This window comes from Muntiacus reevesi, chromosome 3 (genome assembly GCF_963930625.1).
Source record: "Muntiacus reevesi chromosome 3, mMunRee1.1, whole genome shotgun sequence".
In the NCBI taxonomy this organism is placed as follows: domain Eukaryota; kingdom Metazoa; phylum Chordata; class Mammalia; order Artiodactyla; family Cervidae; genus Muntiacus; species Muntiacus reevesi.
Window position 1 is genome coordinate 13,374,459 of NC_089251.1, and position 22,251 is coordinate 13,396,709.

At 47.5% G+C, this 22,251-nt stretch overlaps 1 protein-coding gene across 1 annotated transcript in view; it reads left to right on the plus strand.

Moving 5' to 3' along the window:
* Positions 1-12,763: 12,763 nt before the first annotated feature.
* The window catches only part of TTLL11 (tubulin tyrosine ligase like 11), a 261,722-nt gene continuing 252,234 nt past the window's right edge, over positions 12,764-22,251 (plus strand). Inside the window, exon 1 of the mRNA XM_065928526.1 lies at positions 12,764-13,326. Within this exon, the coding sequence (XP_065784598.1) occupies positions 12,898-13,326 (429 nt within the window). The 5' untranslated portion in view covers positions 12,764-12,897. The remainder of the gene's footprint in view (positions 13,327-22,251) is intronic.

Here is a 22,251-nt window from a genome sequence, read left to right on the forward strand (position 1 = left end):
TGGGAAGGATTGAAGGCAAAAGGAGGATGAGATGGTTAGATAGCGTCGCCAGACTCCATAGACACGAGTTTGAGCAAACTCTGGGAGATAGTGGAGGAGAGAAGAGCCTCGCAGGCTATCGTCCATGGGGTGGAAAGAGTTAGATGTGCCTTAGTGACTCAACGAGGACAGCTGTTTGCCACCCACGGTGCCAGCATTGTCTCCCCAAACCTCTCAACCACTCTGCCAGGTATGCGAGGCTCAGAGGGGTTAGGGTGCTGCCCTGAGGTCACACAGAAAGTGTGCCCTGAGAGAAAATTCAGGTCTGTCTGTCTGATGAGCCAAGGATTTTTTTTTCCCCGACTGGCCTCTTCATCCTCCAACTCTGGGGTTTTAAACGCCTCTGCCTCAGAATGTGCTTTAGTTTATTTCCATATTTTTAGGAATTCTTTTTCCTCCCCTTCTCCCACCTTCGGCTAGAAAGGGAGGGAGTGTGGAGGGGTCAGAGATGGGTTCAGAAGGGTCTCCTCTGTCTCCCAAGTTTCATCTGGACCCTTTCCTTGAAGCCTGGCCTTTCCCCAGGCACCCTCCTCCCTCCCTGCAATCCCCTGGCCTCTTAGGAAGCTGGAGGAACAATTGCTAATCAGTTTCCGAGAGCTCCAGGGCTTGGTGGGGGGCGGGAATAAACTGAGGAGCCACGGCACTGGATTGCTGACAGCTGGGCCCCCTCCCCACAGGTAGTCCTAACCCTGGCGCCTCGCTCCCCTTCTCAATTCCAGTTTTTCCTCCTTCTGCCCAGTCCTCTCTGGTCTCTTCAGGGTTCATCCTTGACTTGATGAAGCCACAGGGGTTGAGAGAGGCTCCCTTCCTGACATATCCCCTTCCTTCACTCACCTCCCCAGGATGAGGCCCTCAAAATGCTCATCACACTTACATCTCCCGGCCTTTGCACACTTTACCCTCCATGGAAAGCCACTCCTACCCATCTTCTAAGATCTAGCTTACGCGTCACCTCCTCTAGGAAGCCCTCCTCGGCCTCGGGCCTGGCCAGGTGGGCAGTCAGTGCTGCCGCGTGATCCCTGGGAAGAGCACGGGAAGCGGAGTCCAGTGGGTCTGGCCGTGGCTCTGATTCGTGCGGAGGTGAATACTGACCTGAGCTGCCTCTCGACCTGCCTTTTTGTCTCCCAGTCCTCCTCCACGTCTCAGCTTCTCTGTTGCCTGCCTTCTCTGTGCAGACTTCTCTGACCCCTCCCCTCCATCTACCCTCCTCCTCGCGCTAAGAATGACTCCCTCAGTGTCCCTGGGCTCCTCTCAGGGCGGGGGCCCTGCCTGCCTGGTGGCCACGACGTCCCCATGCCTGTTGCACGATGCCCTCTTGCCTTCATCATGACGTGAACGAATGAATGATTCATGAGGACCTCGGGATGCTCGTCTGTAGGAGAGAGAGAGGGGTTCTGCCCTCCCGGGACAGCTGTGAGCATTGGCTGAGTTCAAAGTTTGCTTTTCCCTGGCTCTCAGTACTCAGCTCTACTCTGATTGTAAATATCGACTGGGGGGAATCCACTTCCCCTGAGGCTGTTCTAAGGGGATTCCAGCAGGCCCAGCACCTGAAGGCTGTCTCGGAGAAACCCGAGTGCTGCGAGGAGGGGGGAGGGTGTGGGGGGGCTGGCAGCGCTCCCCCAACCCTTTTGGCACCAGGAACCGGTTTCAGGAAAGACAGTTTTTCCATGGATGGGTGGGGGAGGGATGGCTTCGGGATGATTCAAGTGTATTACGTGTACGGTGCACTTAATTTTATTGTTGTTCCATCAGCTCTGCCTCAGCTCATCAGGCATCAGATCCTGTGGGTTGGGGACCCCTGTGCTGAAGGATTGGTAGAGTCAGACTGGGGGTACAGGCCCCAGAGCCAGACTGATAACTCTCCCCTCACAGCCTCAAACACCAGGTGGAGCCCCAAGTCACAGCTGCCGATGAAGCAAGAGTGGGGTGGAGGGGGCCGTGCGGGGCCAGCAGAAGGGCTGGACGGGGGCCTGTACTCGCTGGTAGAGCAGCCAGTGTGCCTGTCCTGGGCATCACGCAGAGCCCCTCTGTCTCTCTCCTGTGTTCTGTCTCCCCAGCTAGCCCGTGAGCCGCAGAGCAGACTTAAGGAAAGAGAACGGAGACTTTGGGGAGGCCTATTCAACTCCAGGCTGGGGAGAATCTTATAGAGCCAGGAAGGAGGGGAGAGGGAGCCAGGGTCGGGGGGAGGCTGAGAGCAGAGGAGAGAAGCCCCCTCCCTGCTGACTGCTACAGACAGAGGCAGCCTGGGGCGCATCCCAGTCTGCCGGGGTCCAGCCTCGGCAGGATCCAGGGGGTACCCTCAGGATGAACGACGTCAGTGAGAGAAGACACGTGAGACCAGCCTTGATAGGGCCAAGTCTGTGAGGGAGAGAGAGAGAGAGTGACCAGATGGGGGTGCAGCAGAGTCTGGCAAATCTTTATTTTTTACTGTAGCTTTTATATTCTAAGTTAGTACATTTTTAAGGGAAAGATACTTTAATAAAGATACTTTAATATTACATCAGCTTGTCCTACAGGAAACCAAGGTGTTTTCTGCATACTTCTTTGTTTGTACATTATCTTCTGGCCTTGGGGCCTATTGACATTTTATGACCTAGGTGAATGCAAAGCTGTTTTCCATAATCTATTCTTTAATGAACACAAAGGTCAGTCCTTTTGCAGAAGTTATCAGTTAAATTTATCTAAAAGGTTTACCACAGAAAGACTCTGCAGTTCCGGTGAGGCAACCCCTGTTTAGCATTCCTGGTTAAAATGAACAATTCTAAACTCTTATTTTTCTAAATCTTTAACTATAACCACTTTTAGAATAAATTTTTATGTTCTCTAATAGGTTTTCCTCACCCCCCGTAAGGGCTCTGTGTGTGAGGATCTTTTGTGTGATCAGGTTCTTTATGCTGTTTATGATTAAGGTGTTGTGAGCAGTCATGTGCATTAGTACACATTTGCCAAGCAGGCTAGAATGCCAGCAAAGGGGTCTAAATTGAAACACTCCTTTCATCCTGGATAATCTTAAAGGATACCGCCATCCGGGGGACATATTGATTAAAGTTCTAAGTTGATTCTGTTTGGAGAGAGATCGGGGAAGGCCTTCTGCCTGTGTCACAGAAATTAGGGAGTAGTCTAATACAGCAAGCATCAGAAAGACAGAGATCATCTTTAAAGTGAGTGCCGGGGCAGCTTTTTGAAATCCCTGAAGTCCTGATCCAACTTGCCTGTCAGGTCTTCTCCTCACGACCTTGCCATGGGTGGGATCTTGTGTGCTGGCTCCCAGCACCAGTCAGCTCTGCATCACTGGCCCCAGTCTTGAGGTCCACGGACCCAGCTGAGTTGGGTACCACCCCACAGGGCCCCCGTACCTGATAAGCCTTCTCTCTTTCTCCTGTGGAGGAGGCAGGGGTGGGGGCGCTGAGTTCAGTGGGGCAGAAGGAAGAAGGGCTTGGCTGGAGGACTGCAGCTCACACCACTTCCCAGAGATCACACTCCAGGTCTCCTGGGACGCCTCCACCCACCCTTCAAGGCTGGGCTTCAAGGCTGCCACCTCCAGGAAGCCCACCCTGCCCATCCCTCCTCTTCTCTATTTCCTTCCATCAAGTCAGAAGGCTGGGCCCTCATCTCCTTCTCTGCCTTGATCTCAAGTTTATTCCAGGAGGGGCAGCTTCCCCTTCAGAGGCCATGAACCCCTGAGAGCAGACCCTGTCTGAGTCACAGCAACAGGTGATGTGTTTGAGCACCTCCCATGGCCCCAGTGCCGTGAGAACAAGGGCACCCACTCTGCATCTCTGGATCTCCCCCTCTGGCCCCGGGAAGTGGGCAATGAAGCCATCCCCGCTTTGCCAATAGGAAAACTAAGCTACTTACCCGACAGGTGTCTCAGAGCTAGGCACAGGAGCAGCAAGAATCTTACCTGCCTCACCCTCCAAAATTAAGGCGTGAGTATTCAGAGTTGATAAATGACCTTATAACAAAGTTGCTTAAAATAATGGAAATTGACTGTTTTTCCTGGTCAGAGAACTGACTGAGCTCTGCTGGGATGTTCTTCTGCTCCATGCAGTGTAGCTGAGGACCCTCAGTGGCTGCATTTGGCTGGGAACCCAGCTGGGGCTTCTCACTCTTGAGGGTCTCTACACATGACCTCTCATCACTCTGCAGTCTTGCCTGAGCACCTTTAGGGCATGGTGCTGGCATCCATCAGGGGCCATTCCAAGGAGACTGGTCCTAGTGTGGAAGACCCTCTTGGACGTTTGCTCGCATCATCCTTCCTAACGTTTCTTTGGCCAGAGTAAGCCATATGTCCGTTACTTGATCTGTTCACTGGGGTCACCTGTGTAATTGTCCACCACGGTTGTGTCTCCTTTTGTAGAAATGGTGCTAACTACAACTGTGGATCCTCTCTACCTGTCAGGTCAAGGCAAGCTGAGTTAGTCAAAAGCAGTTTGAAGTGACTTCTGATCCCCTTGCTCTGAACCTAAGACCCAGCCAGAATTGGGACCTGTCCGATGAATGGAATCTGCAGGTGGAACTGTCAAGGAGACATCCAGCACCAACCTCTGTGTGGAGCACCCGTGTTACCCCTGGGAGCCTGGGCCTTTGAGAAAAAGACCCCTCCTGTGGGACACCTGTTACTAAATAAGTGGGCGATGGAGTGGTACCTTTTCTTTTCTTCCAGGAGTGTAACAGCAGGGGTTTCCCCTCAATGGAGGGCTTTGCTGCTTGGAGAGGGCAGGTGAGAAGAATCTCCCCCTCTCATTCCCCACTCCCCATTTGTCCCTTCCTCTTTCTCTTTCCCCATTTCTGATTCAGGAATTTAGGCTAAATGACCTTTAAGATGTTTATTCTTCCATCAGCATCCCTTTGGGACCAGGTTAGGCTTTATTTACTGAATGCCTAGTAGGTAGCAATGGCACCCCACTCCAGTACTCTTGCCTGGAAAATCCCATGGACCGAGGAGCCTGGTAGGCTACAGTCCATGGGGTCGCAAAGAGTCAGACGTGACTGAGCGACTTCACTTAGCAGGTACCTGGGCACTTTATCTGCTCTCTCCCTAGAAGCTCCCTGGGTTTCACAGATTGTCCTTTGAGGTTTGGTTCCTGGTCCCTCTCTGAGGTGCATGGTGGTTGTCAGCAGACAGTTCGCTGGACATCTCTGATTTCCCCCCTTAGCACGTGGGAGCCTGCCTATCTTCCCTTCCTCTCATGTTATGCTTACTCTGGTCAAATCTGCATTAGCAGGGCTGCCATGCGTCGCTTCCAAGTGAGGCTTTACAAGTCACTGTGTACGTCCCCATATTGCCTTTCTTCCCATCCATAGTGGTCATAGAAGCACATGTTGAAATGGAGCTTCTGACAGACAACGATCTGGAGTGATTATTAGGTCCAGAGCCCCTGCCCTGGATATGTGGTGAAGTGGGAAATGGACTGTTCTGTTAGGTTACTGAGATTTGGGGAATGTCTGTCACTGCAGCTTAACATAAAGCCTCTGCTGACTGATATACACACTCGGGTTCAAAACAAGAGACCATAGGGCTGCTGGAACCACCTATCTAGTTCTCATAACCAACCTTTCAGGAAAATGGCAAGCTCTTTCAAAATCCGTTTGATAAATTCCATGGAAGTCAACATGGGTCTTGGTGGTTAATTGGTTATGGAGGGGTATGGGAAATGAAGGAGCCAGTCTCCAAAATCAGAAGGCAATCCCCTCCTTTAATTTACCCCTGAACCAACCAGGAGAAGGATTTCTTCCATCCCAGGCCACTGGGAATATTAGGGATTTATTTTCCCCCTGCCTCTCTTCCTCTCTCTCTCTTTCTTATCTTCCTCCTTCCCTCCCTTTCCTTCCTTCCTTTTTTCCTTCTTTTCCCCTCCTCTCTTTCCTTCCTTTCTTCCTTTTTTAAGCACTGCTTTCCAAGTTGTGTTAAGCTAGAACTGTTGCTAGTGCATTCTTCCCCTAGTACAACTCCACTGAAACATTTCAGCAGGCCCCACTTTCCGACCTGGGGACCCACCTCTCTTGATTGAATACCGATGATTGCTTTATAAAATATTTTTAAACCCTGACGGCTCTCCAGGAGCGAAGGCTGTTGTTAGAGGAGTGCAGTGGCTTTCAACTTCTCTTGACCTTTAAGGAAAAGTATTTTGAAATGTGTTGTTTATTCTCGGTCTCCACCAAGCATGTGGAGAATGCAAGGTGGCATCATGTTGTCAGTTATTATTTCTGGCTTAGAGCTTCACAGACCTGGCCGTGATTCTATTACCTGCAGGTAGAGGGTTGTGCATCTCCTCGTCTCCAAGGGCTGGTATGAGAGTCCAGCCAGGGAAGTAGGAAATCCACCTCTAGGCTTACCGCTGATGGCCTAGATGCATGGTGCATGGAGCTGGGAGCTCAAGACCCAGCATTTCCACACCGTCTTCTTCACCAGTTTATTAAAATGTCATCCTTTTTATGAGCCAACTTCTTCACTTGGCATGGGGCAAGCAGGAGCCCAGAGGTCACAAGGCCAGGCCAGGACCTCTCAGTGGGTTAGGACCTACCTGGAGGTGATCGCACAAAGACAGGTGGAATGGAAAGAGCTTGGGCTTAGCCCTGGTCACACTGAACTTTGGACTTCAGTTCTGTTACTTAGTCAATGACTTTCTCTTGGTCAGCTTCAGCTCCCTCACCCCTAAAATGGGAACTATAATGACCATCAACATTCATAGGCCACTAAATTCAAGTTGTCTATTTCAACTCACTTTTTACCACAGCATTCTGAGATAGGTTCTATTATCATCAGCCCAGTTTTCAGATGACGGAAGTCAAGGATCGAGGAGTCATAAGATTTGCCTGAGGTCACAAAGAACACAAGCTCCAACCCAGTCATGTGGGGGAACACGGTACTTTCCTCCCTGGAGAGTTGCTTGGGAGGATTAAAGTGCTAGAATACACAACAGGGCTTGATATGCGGGTGTGCTCAGTGAAGATGGCTATTGTTGTCATTCAAAAAGAAACCACCTATTCTAGAAGCAGTTGACCCAGAACTGCACACGAAGCCTTGTGCCCACTCGTTAGGATTGCTCACTCCCCCTTCCAGGAACTCGGGTGCTCCCAGGTGCTCTATCACACCTTGTCTAGGAGGAGGTGGAGACTTTGGATCTGAGCCTTAGGAATAAACAGCTCACATAGCAGACAGGAAGCCATTGGGAGGATGCACCAGGCAGAGCCAGCAACAGTGGCAAAAGCCTAGAGGTGCAAAAGTGTGTGTTTGCAAGTAGAGGCCGGCCGGGGTGGGGGTGGAGGGGTGGTGGTGATGGGGGGGCTGTTGGATTTGATTCAGATGTTTGTTGCTAGGGGACCTTCTCTGTCCCTCTTCCTCCTTCAGCCTCTTCAAAAGCCGGACCTCAGGCGCCACCTGGTGGCAGCCTCAGATACCAACAGGGCAGAAACCACCAATGGGAGTAAATGCTACTCACACTTCTGTCCCCTGAACTGTCCCTTCCTGCCTCTCTCCTCGGAAATGGACTTGCTATAAAAGCGATAGAACAATCATCAGGAAGTTTTTATTTAAGGATTACATTTTCCAGTTATCAAAACAAAGCATGGTCATTGTAGAAAGCTGGGAAAATATACAAAAGTTTAATCGAGAGGGAAATAGTCCCCCTTAGTTCTGTTGCTCAGAGTAACCACTATTAAGACACTGACATCTTTTTTTAAAATTTGTTATCCAGACTTTTTATTGAAATATACATAACCTACAGAAAAGCCCAACTCATACAAGTTGATGAATTATAACACAAAGTGAAAATATCAGTGAGACCATCACTAGGTCCAGAAACAGAGCAATACCAGAATCCTAGCAGTCTCTTTTTGTCCCTTTCCAACCACATCCACCAACCTCCTTCCCAACTGTAGCAACTAAGCTGACTTTCAATATCACAAAGTTCTGGAAATTTATGTAAAAATAAAAATACTGCTTTATGGCTAGCTTCTGTTGCCAAAGGGTGTGCTGGTGGTGTCAGTCTTTTCCACTTACCTATCGTGGCTCAAATGATCAATTCCCTGCTGGCGCATGAAGTGTCTCAATTCTTTATGTTCATTGGCTATTTGGATATCTTCTTTTGTGAATGACTATCCGTGTCTTTTCCCATTTTTGATCATCTCTTTGTTATATAAAGAATTCTTTATATTTTCAAGATACAAGTCTTTTGTGGATTTTATATATATTGACTAAGATACTGACATCTTTGAATCCAGAGATTTTCTCTGCATGTAATTTTCATGTAATCCACATACACTGAGGATTAGTGTGTGTGTGTATGTGTGTGTGTGTGTGTGCATGCACTGTGTGCTAACTTGCTTCAGTTGTGTCTCTTTGTGACCCTGTGGACCATAGCCCACTAGGCTCCTCTGTCTATGGGACTCTCCAGGGAAGAATACTGGAGTCGGTTGCCATGCCCTCCTCCAGGGACTCGCCTCAACCCAGGGATCGAACCTGCATTTCTTATGTCTCCTGCATTGGCAGGCAGGTTCTTTACCAGTAGCACCACCTGGGAAGCGTGTGTGTGTGTATATATATATATATATATATATATATAAGGTATCAATACATATACATATATATGAGCGCAGTTATGTTTAAACATATGTGGCTTATGTTTTGTGAACAAAGGCTTGGTGTGGGGGTTAGTGTGGGTTTGGGAGCTGGGTGTAAGTATCAGATAATCCTGAGTTTGAATCGTATCTTTGCCTTTACGAGCTGTGTGACTTAGGCAAATAACTTCTCTGGGCAGCAATTTCCTTCACCATCTGTAAAATATGCTGAATAAGGGGACTTATCCCAGGGCTTCTGTGAAGCTTAAATGACACAACATATGCAAAATGCTTAGTACAGGTGCTCAGGCCAGAGAGGTTTCTCACTGATACTAGGTTACCATGGAAAACTTAGCCTGCCTTTCTGATTCACAGCAGAAACCTCTAGAAATGGGATGAATTTCTGGAACCAGGGGTAGGAAGAGCCTCCAGATGGATAGAGTTTGCCAAAACTGAGAGGAAAATTTCTACCAAGATCTCATGACTCCAGCATCACAGCTGTTCTCACTGGTCTCTAGCTTCTTTTCGGGCCCTGTTTACTCGGAACAGTCTTTACGCATTGTGATTACCAGGCTTGCACCAGGTTGCTTGATGTTACATCACCAGGATAATGTTTACCCTACATGGCTAAACCTGTGGTTGACATTTGCCATAATTTACCTAAGTATTGTCTTATCGTCAAATGCCTTAGCGGTTTTCCTTTCATTCATTCGTTTGGCTCATTCATTCATTAGTTCATTCATTCATTAATCAATCAAAGCAATGGTTGTTGAATGCCTACTGTCTGCCAGGCACGGACTGGGTGCTGGGATATGGTAAACGAGGGCAGGACACCCTTACCTGTGGCACTGGGACTCTGGTCAGTGAGACAGTCCATCATAAGTAAACAAACAAATAAAACTCTGACTCTAAGACGTGGTGAGTGTGTGAAGGAAGGAGAGGTACTTCTTGATGTATTTGTGCATTTGGGGAGGTATTTCTGGGGCCTGAGTCTCCCCTGCTCTTTTCTCCTCAGCACCCATAACTGAAGCTTTTCTGTGAGGGGACCCACAAGGGCTTGGATTTTCCACCAACACATTTTAGAATTTCCTGAGAAGTCAGAGGTCACCACAGCATTCAGAGCCCTGCCTGGGAGCTCTAATGGGATTTGCCTCTAAGGCTTGTGTCTCCACAATTCTAGTCTGTTCCCTGGCCCCCTGAAAAGGCTTATGACTTTGGTTGCTATTCAGCCACTCAGTCGTGTCTGACTCTTTGCGACCCCATGGACTGCAGCATGCCAGGCTTCCCTGTCCATCACCAACTCCCAGAGCTTGCTCAAACTCATCTCCATTGAGTCGGTGATGCCATCCTACCATCTCATCCTCTGTCTTCCCCTGTTCCTCCTGCCTTCAATCTTTCTCAGCATCAGGGTCTTTTCAAATGAGTCAGTTCTTCACATCAGGCGGCCAAAATACTGGACCTTCAAGCTTCAGCATCAGTCCTTCCAATGAATATTCAGGATTGATTTCCTTTAGGATTCACCAGTTTGATCTCCTTGCAGTCCAGGGGACTCTCACGAGTTTTCTCCAGCACCATAATTTGAAAGCATCAATTATCCCCTCTCCCCACTTTTTTTTACAGGATTAATAAATTTTATTTTTTCTTCCAGTTTTATTGTGATATAATTGACATAAGCAGTGTGTAAGTTTGTGTACAACATAATGATCTGATTTACATATATCACAAAGTGATGAGCACAATAATTTATTGAACATCCATCATCCCAGATAGGTACAAAATTAAAGGAACAAAAAAATGTTTTCTTGTGATGAGAACTCAGGATTTACTCTAACAACGTTTATATATAGAATACAATGGTGTTAATTATATTTGACATGTAATAGGCTACATTCCTAGTACTTATCTACCTTATGACTGGAAGTTTCTACCTTTGACTGCCTTACTCCAGCCTTCCCTCCCCCAAACCCTTCGCCTCCCCAACGCTGTGTTCTGTGCTTAGCGCTCAGTCCTGTCTGACTCTTTGCTACCCCATGGACTGTAGCCTGCCAGGCTCCTCTGTCCATGTGGTAACCACACATCTGTCCTCTTTTTCTTTGAATTTGTTTTTGCAGTATAATTGAGTTACAACACTATGTTAGTTCCTGGTACACAACACAGTGATTTGATATTTCTATGCATTTCAAGCTGATCACCGTAACCATTCCCTTCTTAAATTTACTTGTCCTGCACCTTTACCCAGCTCCCTCTCAGTACAAGGCCTCCATTAGCCCTGGGAGACTTTGAACCAATCAGCAAAGATGCCCCTTTCTGTGGAACAAAGCCTCAATGGGTGAGGCTTGTGCAGAGAGTAAGTTGGATTTCAACCCCCTTGAGGCCCTCTGGGTGATCTGCATGACTGTACACAGCTGCCACAGCCTCTGGAATGACTACCCCACCTGCTTTCTTTTTATTTATGTATGTATTTATTTGACCTTGGGTCTTAGTTGTGGTGTGCAGGAGTTTTGATCTTTGTTATGGCCTGTGGGATCTTTACTTGCGGCATGTGGGATCTAATTACCTGACCAGGGATCAAACCCGGGCCCCCAGCATCAGGAGCATTGAGTCTTAGCCACTGGACCAACAAGGAAATCCCTTTCCTTCTCTCTACCTGATTCTTACTCTATCTTGAAGACTCAGTTTATATTCCATCTCTTATATGAAGTTTTATCTAACTTTCTAATTCACAGTAAATTCTCCATTCTTTGAACTCCTAAATAATTTTTTTTTTAACTCTTTGGCTCATTTGGCACTTAATTACATACTTCCTTGTGATGCCTCTTCTTTTCCTCTCGTATCATTATTTCATCTGCAAAGTGCGGCAAAGTTTACTGGTGGGGGCTGTCACAGCCACTGTCCTCAGTATGAGGTGCTATCCCTTCCCAAACCCATTCCCTGAAAAACGAAATGTGCTTCCCTAAGGTGAGATGGGAAGGCCCTCTCCCTGGATTGGCTTTTAAAATACATGGCAACCCCAAAGGAATTGAGGGCAGGGAGTGGGCTAGGTATATGTGTATTCATGTACAGATCAGCATCATTCACAATAGACAACATATGGAAACAACTCAAATGTCCAGTCCGATGAATGGATAAACACAATGTGGTCTATTCATACAATGGAACACTATTCTGCCTTACAAAGGCATGAAATTCTGATAATATTACAACATGGATGAACCCCAAAGGCATTATGCTGAGTGAATAAGCTAGACACGAAGGGATAAATGTTGGATGATTCCACTTATATTAGGCAGTTTATCAAATTCATATAGACAGAAAGGAGAATGGAGGTCCGGGGGCTGTGAGTTAAGAGTTTAATGGGTACAGAGTTTCAGTTGGAGAAGATGAAAAAGTTCAGGAGATAAATGGTGAAGTTTGCACAATGTGAATGTGTTAACGCCCTTGGCTTATACCTAAAAAAAAAAAAAAAAAAAAAAAAAGAGGTTACAATGACACATTTTATGTGTATTTTATTGATACCAAATTTCTTTTTTAATGCTATAATATGAAAAGGGGTTGGCTGATGTCCTCAACTAAACCGCGAATATGCAGGTTTCCCCATGGCCTCCCCATTCCATTGTGAGCTCCCTGAGAACAGGGAAAGGTATCCCTCCTCTCAGTCTGGGGGCTCTCCCAGAACGAGAAAGCGATCTCCTCAAACGAGCAGCTGCTCTTTGAGGGCCTGGACTTGTTATCTCCACCATCAGGCTGAGATTCTCTCTGAGGGTGGAAGTGCTTATAATGGGTGAGGTTGTGCCTCCTCCATCGGACCAGGAATTATCCCAGTGAGTGCGCGTGGGGTGGAGGAAAGTGGGTTTCCTGTTTGAAATTATCGTCTCTCCGACCCAGTCCCGGGGCTCAGAAGCCCTGCAAGCTCCGATAGCTGTTCCACCCTCAAGCTCATCTCCAGCTTAGCTCCAAGTTCTGCGAGCTCAGCTACCCAACGTGTTCTCCGAGGGGGCGGGCCAAGGCCGCTTCCGCCCTCTTCCAAGATGTCCACCGCCGCCTCTGTGACAGGCCTGACCACGTGAGCAGCCTCGCCTATGAGGTCGCCGGGGCTGTGACGGCGATTGTCCCTTCTCGGGCCCCGTCCAGTGGGCGACTGCCCTTGTCAACCGGAGCCTGAGCGATCATGGCAACCGGCTCGGGAGGGGAGCGCGCGGCAGCGGCGGCAGCGACGGCAGTTTGGTCGGGGGCCGGGGCGGCGGAGCGGCGGCGGCGGCGGCTCCGTCACTGGCGTTGGCACCAGCCCTGAGGGCCATGCTGCGGGGCAGTCCCGAGAGGGAGTTGGCGGCCTGGTGGGAGGCGGAGGCCGTGGCCGCGACCAAAGCGCAGGCGGCGAAGGAGCAGGTCCGCGTGGACCCGGGCGCGGCCGGGGAACCGGAGCGCAAGGCGGGGGAGGAGCAGTCCAAGGAGCCGGTCCCGGCGCCACCCTGCGCGGCCGAGGAAGGAGACGCCCGCATTCCCCCGCGGCCGCCGCCCACGCTGCCCGTGTCCCTGGCGAAGCCGGAGCCGGCGTCTGGTCTCTGCCCGCACGGGAAGTCTAGGATCAAGGGCCGCAGCTGCAAGCGGAGCTCGGGCCAGCCCGACGAGTACTGCTCCCTGCGGCCGGTCACCGTGGACAGCTCCAAGGCGAGGACCTCCCTGGACGCCCTGAAGATCAGCATCCGCCAGCTCAAGTGGAAGGAGGTGAGGCCAGGCCCGGCCGCGTGGGCACAGGGGGGTGGACTGGAAGACCTCAGAGGGGCATGCTGGCTCAGACCAGGTCTCAGGGCCAAGCTCCTGCTGTGCGCCACGCTTGGCAGCCTCTAACTGCTTCTCCTTCAAAGCCTAGCCCCCAGATCACTTCCTCAAGACTACTCTAGATCCCTCCAGGTCGAGTTAGTTTGTCTTTCCTTCTAGCTCCCCTGCAGCTGTCCTTGGCTCCATGATCTCCAGCCATCAGCACTCGCCTCCCTCACATTGTAGATATTTGTTTATATGTCTGTCTCCTCCAGCAGCTTGTGAGTCCCTGAAGCCCTCGATCCCCTTTATCTTTCATTTCTTCCCTAAGTTTTATTTGTTTAGCATTCACTGGGTGGCCCCTTGCGGAGGCTGAACCGTTTGTACTTTGGAGGCAGATAGACTAGGGTCTCAGCATCCAGTCACTTAGCAGTGTGACCTTGAGCAACTTGCCTCACTTTTTTAGCCTACTACTTCCTCTGTAAAGTCAGGCTAAATGTACCTATCTCATAGTTTTCTTAGTATTAGAAGACTCACTGTGTATTATAATATAACCCAAGTCTGCAATAAATGGGAACTCATCTTACCACCCACTCTTCTCTCTTTTCCACCATCACCATCACATCACCGTCAGTATTATTGACAATAGTGTAGGTGCTGGGTTTTATGTCCCAAGGCTTGGCAAATAAACAGGCATCAGGAACTGGTGGGCAAAAGGGTGAGTGAAGGAATGGGTTATTTGTCCTTGAACTTATTTTAGATCTGGAAGGGGTTGGGATGAAGCACCAGTGACATCCAGAGATAATCTGTTGTAGTTGACTGAGTGGATAAAGCCATGTGATTTTATTTGCAGCGCCTAATGTTATTTAATGTGCTTTTGGGAGTGTCAGGATGTGGTTTAGGGTAGTGGAACCTGGAGGCTTGGACCCACGTGGTGTGCTGATGGAACAGAATCTGTAACAGGCGACTCAAGGATGTGGGTCCTTAGCAGCCCTGGGCCTTGGCTAGAGAAGACATTCAGGAATGGTATAATGAAGCTGGAACATGCAGAGAGATGGCTACAGACAGGATTAATGAGGTCAGAGGGTTGATGTCCCAGCAGTAGGAGTCATGTAGTTTGGAAGGGAGTTGAGAGTCAGGCAGGGCAGATTTCCAGATAGGGAGGGGTTAGCCGTTGACTAGTCTGGTTCCAGGTGTCAGGCACCCCCCTCCAGCCTTGGGGCTTGGGGATCAGGGGAGGGTTTTTATGCCCATGAAACCTGGAGAAAATGAGGGAGGCTCTCAGTACTAGGTGTCTGGGTTTTGGGACAGGGGCCTAGGTCAAGGTGTGAGATATAAAGACCAGAAGGAGATAGACATGGAGAGCTTGTCAGTACCTTAGTCCTGATGAAGGGAGGATCCAGGGACTGAGACCAGGCCACAGAATGAAGGCAGGCTGATTGGCCCAATCATGGCCTGTACTTAGCTTAGCCCTGGGGCGAGGATCGGGGAGAGAGACACGAAACTGGCCAGATCTCAAGAGATGGAGCCATCCAGACTCAGAAGTCAGCAGTCACACATGCTGGTCCAGCTTCAGTCACTCATTCTGTAAGTGTCTCCTGTGGATGCTGGGCCCTGTGAGGCAAAGGTGCTTAAGATGTAACCCTTGCCTTCAAGGACTTCCAAGTTCAGTAAGCGATAAGAAACAAGTAAGTAATCACTGCAGTAGTTACAGGGCCTTTGCGGCTGCTCCTGAAATGCTCCTTTCCCAGCTGTTGGCATGGCTTCCTCTATCACTTCAGATCTCTGATCAAATGCCAGCCCCTCAGAGAGGCCTTCACCTATAGCTCCGCCCACCCCCAACTGATGCTTGCTCTTCTTTATTGGTTTTTTCATAGCACTGAACTCTGGTGACACTGGATTTTGTATTGGCTATTGTCTGTTTCCCTCACTAGAATGTACGCTCCACGAGGGCAAGGGCCTTGTTTTATGTACTGCTGTTTCCTCAGGTGCTTGGCACACAGAAGGTGCTCAATAAATACGAGTTGAATGGATGAACACCTTACGTGATGAGTGTCTCTGTGTCTGTGTAAAGGTGTACCTGCTCTAGGAGGTAGAGGAGCATCATTCAGGGCCATGTCCTGGAGGAGAGAGCCCTGAGCTGAGTTCTGGGAATTATTTATTATTATTTGTTATTGTTATTATTAGGGATCGTTGACTTTGGATCCCTGGCAGAGGGAGTGGGACAGATAGAGCAGCAGTGCCTTCGGGGCTTCACACTTAATTCGGTAGGGCTGGGTCACAGAGTGGGTGGCAGAATGGTGAGAGAGGAGGCAGGAGGGGTGAGCAGGGGTCAGATCATGTGCCACACTGTGGGATGTGGACTTTTTTGGAAGCCTGTGTGAGCCACTACCAAACCTTAAGCATCTTCCGTTTATCTACTGTGTGACTTTGGCAAGTGAGTTAAATTGTTTAAGCCTCAGTTTGCCTGTCTGTCAAATGGGAGTGGGTCCAGCTAGGTCCGTGGTTCCCAGTCTCTCTGCTGCTGCAGCCACATAATGGTAATGTTTACTCTGTGTGAGGCGCTCGTGCAGGTGAACACAATGGGGTGAACGGTTTCCGAGGTGCTACCTGTTACTGTCTCCTCCAGCCCCTACTTTGCCTGTTCTCCTGCTCAGAAAGCGTACTGGTGTGTATGTGGAGATGCTCATTCTAGGATGTTTTAACATAATTTACTCCCAACAGGACTTTACTATTAGAGGTGTGATTATTTACCTACCATCACGCTTCCCAGTGTGCCTGTGAGGTCCTGAGGGCAGGAGTGGTTTCTGACTTGTGTCCCTGATGCCCAGCAGGTGGTGGGTGATCCATAAATGAATGAATGGATGACTTAACCACAGAGCTGACATCTCATCTTCACACCATAGAATGTGGAGTTCAAACAGTGGCAGGCTAGGAAAACTTTCAAGTTCCTTCCAGGTTTAAATGATGATTACGGTATTCTTAGTACCTGCAGCAAAGTTGGCTTCATGATAGGTAGCATATATATATATAAAAACTGGGTACTAACAAAATGCAAACACAGCCTCCCCAGGCTTGTTTCCCCATCTGTTACAGGGGTGCTGTTGGAAGAGTTCACCTCTAATGCTCAGCGCCGATGTGCTAGGAGCAGGAGCCCTGCTGGGGCTGGGTTGCAAGGAACTGAACTGCAGTGTCCTTGTATGTCATGCTGTGCTGTCACTGCAGGGTGTGGAGTCCCCGGCCAGCTGGCTCTGGCAGGGGTCGGGTGGGCAGCCCAGGCAAGAAACAAGGACGCGAGTACCACCCAGAGTGAAAGGTCTGTGTCTGCTTTGCGAGTAAGTGGTGAGGGGCTCCGCCACTGGGCTGCTCAGCAGGGCGGCCCCGAGCCAGTGAGGGAGGTCAGCATTTGCTTGGCTTCAGGGCACAATCCCCTTTCTTCTTCCACTTTTCTCTATTAACAGACACTTAACAACAGCAACCAATAGTGACAGTAATAATGAACAACTATGATGAATGCTTCCACAGCCCTTCCCCTCTGCCAGGCACTCTTCTGGGTGCGTCACATACAGCCAAGGATTTGATTCTCCCAACAGCCCTTTGGGTACAGCGCATGCCATCCAGAGGAGCAGCCAAGGCAGGGAGATTTGGTTTTATACACAGGATGGGGTGATGGCGGCTTAGAGAGCAGAGAGAGATGAAGAAGGAGCCAGATTGGAGGACGATGATGGCCGTGCCAAGAAGCTTGTGCTTCTGGCTGAGTATGATCACAGATTCCTGCCATATATAGACCATGCTTCCCTTGGCCACACTGTCAGTCTCAAGGGAACCACACCAACTCTTTGAAATGATTCAATTTTCAGTTGTATCCACTCTGGTCAGGTCTAATGCAATGGTGCCCACCGTGTTTCTCAAAGGACAGTTCATAGATGTTAGCTCTGTACACTTGTAGGTAAGATGAAAGTTTATTTTAAAAGAGCAAAATCATGTTTATAGAGTTACTGTGAAGTTGAGACATGAAAGAGAGATATGGTTCCTCACTCATAGTAGAAGCTCAATAAATATTTACAAAAACACGTGGTTCTCTTCTAATCATGTGAGCTTCTCTCTGCCTCTCCTGTATATTCTTTTTGCAGTTTGGACACCCTCATTAAAGAAAACCTTAGGGAAAAGACACCGTGGGGAATAGATGCCGCTGTTTTTGCGAGCTGCCCTCCTTGGAGATGTCAGCTGTGTATATGTATGCATTGGTGTCATGGATACCAGCTAATGTGAACAAGGGTGCTGAGAGATTTGATAGAGGGACCTTTGTTGATAAAAGCTGGCATAAGCCCTATCCCAAGATCTATTAGGGCCCCCCTGGTGGCTCAGTTGGTAAAGAATCCGCCTGCAATGTGGGAAACCTGGGTTCAATCCCTGGGTTGGGACAATCCCTGGAGAAGGGAACAGCCACCCACTCCAGGATTCTGGCCTGGAGGATTTCATGAACAGAGGAGCCTGACAGGCTACAGTCTATGGGGTCGCAAAGAGTCGGACACAAGTGAGTGACTTTCACAAGATCTATTACAGTATGAGCTGTTTGCTTCAAGAGTGTCCAAATCATGCATTGTTTTTGGAAATGTATCCAGCCTTTCTTCGAAGCATATATATACTTAGGATATCATCCTACTTACAACTTGTGTGATGTTAGTTACTGTCTATGAAATATCGTATTACGTGCTAGGCTTTATGTTTTAAGTGCTTTCTGCTCATTAAAACTTGTATAGAACACTTATTATGTATTATTTTATTTAATCCTCACAGCAGCCCTCTGAGGTGGATCCCATTATTTCCTTTTTTTCCCCCATTGTTTCCAATTTACAGATGAGGAAACCAAGGTTGAGAGGAGGTTAGTTCAGGGGTAGCCCAAGGCCGCACAGGTAACAGGTGTCTGAGCCATCCAGGGCCTGTGCTTATAGCCAGTACACAACCCTCTACTGTCTTCTTTGCTAATCCTTTGCTGAAATCCACCCTGCAAGGAGTTATTCTATTATTACTATTCCCAGATAACATTTTTTTTGGCAGCACCATAAGGCTTGTGGGATGTTAGTTCCCTGACCAGGGATTGAACTTGGGTCCTTGGCAGTGAGAGCATGGAGTCCTAACCATTGGACCGCCAGGTCCTAACCAGTCCTAATCAGTATCCCCCCAAGATAACAACTGAAGAAATAGAATTGGGCGCAGAAGTGGGAGAGTCAGGGTTCAAGCAGTCTGCCTTGCTCGCAAGTCCACTTTTCAGTGTGTTGTGTAATCCTCCACTTCTGAACCCTCCCGTTCCTGGTCTGACTCATAACTCTCGAATGGCAATAGTGACACTTAGAACCAGGAGGCTGACGCTGCAAATAGGACTTAAAATAAAACACACTGAAATATATCCTGCCTGGCAGAGGGAGCCTTTGGTGCCTGCACTTTCCCAATCCTATCTCATGGCTGCCCACGGGGGGAAAGAGATTCTGGTGCATTGAGTAGCCAAGTGGCCTTGCTCCTCTGTGGGACCTGAGCCTGCTGCATGAACCGCCGTGTCGCAGACTCTTGGTGGAAGAAGGCAGATTAGAAAATGAAAAATTGGATAGTTTAACCTTCCCCCCCTTTCCTCATTTTAATGATAGTCGTTGCAGTTTACTTTCCAGTTTTTGAAAACAGCCTTATGTTTAAGGACAGGTTATAGCTTACTCCCTCCAATATTCTCCTTCAACAGACATGTTATTTTAGTGCCTAGCGCACTAGAGTGTTTTCCTTTGCAAGTTACACTTGTCACGCCATAAAAATCACAATTCACTACCATTGTCCTACTTGAACAATACAATATATATAAAAGCCTCATGAATCCACACTAATGCCTCTCATTTAAAAGACAGTGTGTTCCAGGAGCTCATATTCCAGTTCTATAACTAGTACAAATTAAAATTTTAGTTTTTAAGCAGGTATTACAATTGTTAGAGCAGTTTTCTGTGTTACAGAAATATGCTCTCTATTGTAAATAGCCTCGATTTTGGAGGTATTCTGGATTCTGGTTTTCTGTCAGAAGTTGAATGCAAAAATTCAATTATACATTTTCTTTTAAACTATCCCTTGAAAAGAACATATTATAAAAGTAATCAGCTACTCTTTAAGTGGCTTCTCTAGAGAGAAAGTAGTATGTCCTGGAGCTAGCAAGGACTTTGAAATTCACACAGATGAGTTAAAACCCTTGCTACTAATTCCTTGTGTGACCAAGCAGGTTGGGTCCTGCATACAGAACCACTCTGAGTATCACATTCTTCAGCCGTGTCAACGGGCCATAGTGATTCTTGCTGAGTTCTTGTGAGGTTAAATGAGGGGAAGTATGTACATTGCCTTCACCCAATGCTTGGCACATTGTTTGTATTCAGTTAATGGTCCTTTTCCTTTTATTGGGTAACTATAGACATTGGTCATTTGATTTTATATATGTATTTTAAACTAGAAGACAACTAGTATAGCATTTCATCTTCATATATAGGTAACTGGTTAAACACACTTGACAGCTCATTTGAATCATTTAACAAATACTCTGAGACCTACATTGTGCCAGGCTATATTTGAGTTCTTGGGATATAGCAGATAACAAACACATGCAGAGACCTCTGTGTCATAAGGGGCAGGTACATTTTGCACGAATATCAATGTGATGTAGTTTAGGTTTAAAAAAATTTTTTTTAAGTTTTTTTTTTTTTTGATGTGGACCATTTTTTAAAGTCATTATTGAGTTTATTACAAACTTTAAGTTTGTTAAAACTTCTGTTTTATGGTTTGGTGTTTTGGTCACGAGGCCTGTGGGATGCTGGCTCCTCAACCAGGGATCAGACGTGCACCCCCTGGATTGGAAGGCAAAGTCTGAACCCCTGGACCACCAGGGAGGTCCCTAAAATTTTTTAATTAACACTGATTTAAAATTCTTTTCTTTTGAAGTCAGTTGTACTTTTAAAGTTTCATGGGTTTAACTGAATATTTTAAGGCTTCCATTCTGAACCTGGTGCCAGCCTCATACTCTGGTATATTAACCATGTATGTCAACACTGGAAACCCTATTTTAGCTATTTGAATGGCATCAGTGCTTAACTTTTGTGGTCATAAAACAAATAAGGAGGTTGTTGATGTGAACAGAGAAGCAAATTCCCTGGGCTGATGTCTTTACTTCTTCCTTCCATTCCTAAGCAGCTCTCCCCACTGACCCTGGAAAGACCATGCCAGACATGGGCTTGAATCTTGGCTCTGTGACCCCGGACGAGTTCCTTTGCCTCTCTGAGCCAAAGGTTCCTCATCTCTAAGAAAGAGCATAAAATATGTGGTAGGCTTGTGAGGATTAATTCTGAAAATCTTGAAAGTGCCTGGGACTTTCAAATAAGAATACCTGTTAGTTGGCTTTCCCTCTGATGAATTTCCATGACATTTTAATTCAGTTTGATAATACAAAATTGATGGCATCAACAGGCGAATAACCTTGGTATTGTTTTGATTCGTTTTGAACCCTCCTTTCCACAGAGTTGCTCCTCTGCAGCCCAGTCATTCCCTGAGACCCCTCCACAAAGGCTGCGGTTTTGCCAGAGAGAACGATGATGATGTTTCTCTGCTCCAGATGGACTGACATCTCTCGTTCTGCGTCACATCATATCGGGTCCTGCCTTCACAGCTACCTTGGCCACCGTGCATGTTTGTTTCTCTGGGTGTTTGAGAGCCGTCATTCAGTAATTTTTATAAATGCTTCCTAAGTCCCAGCTAGTAGCCATTTGCCGATGGCTCCTTCTCGTCACCCATCTGCTTCTGTGTCATCTGAGTAAAACCTTCGCATCCTTAATGGAGCTGAAAGAATAGGGTGGTTTGTCTAGTGTGCATCCCTAAGTACAGTGTTACTTTTCAAAGGAGCCCTTCAGTCCCTCTGCCTACAGCTCTTCCAGAGGCCAGTTTTCATATTCTGTTCTTTATGATCACAGGGAGATTTTATTTCTCTTTGTGCTAGAACTGTGATTATTGGAATTTTTTAAAGCAACGATCTAAAAACTTCTGGACATCTTCCATTATTTACAAATACCTTGTGTTCAAATTCTAAAAACAGTATGTACTTATGAAAATTTATATAATTCCCAAGTATATAAAGTAAAACCCCAAGTGCTCCCCGCCCCCATTCCCTGCCCTTTCTGTCTCCCATCCTGTCTCTTCTCCTTAGGGTAACATCAAGATTATAGTCTGCTATGCATCTTTCCAGATATTTTTTCATATTCCTTTGTGTATCAGGACCACTCAATTGTGCTGCAGAATCAATAGAAGTACACCAGAAGTTTCCTTCTTGCTCATACTTAGGGGTTCGATGTGGTTTGGTGGGGGGCGTGGGGACAAGGGTCTTCTGCCATCCTGGTTATCCAGAGACCTGGGCTTCCAGCTCAACACCTGCTTCAGTGAGTCACTGAGAGGAAGGGAGCAAGATAAATGCTGCACCAGCTTTTAAGCCTTCTACTTGGAAGTGATTGCACTCATTTGTCAAAGCAAAATCCATAGCTTGGTGAACTTCAGTGGGGCTGGGATGTACAGTCCTACCATGAGTGCAAAGAGGAGAATCAGAACATCCTGCTAATGACCACCAACTAGACATCATATGTAGAGACACAAGTATTTTATATATATATATAAACAATTTTCATGTTATTTTAAATGCCACCGTTATACAGTGTGTATGTTATCTGGCAAGTGCTTCTTCAGCAGTACTTTGTGGACATCATTCTCTGTTAGTACATACGGGTTCATTTCATTTTGCTAACAACCAAAGAGCCCATCTGATGGATGTACCACCATCAAATGTGTTGATGGATGTGTTTCTGTGTTTTGTTTGCTATTACAAAG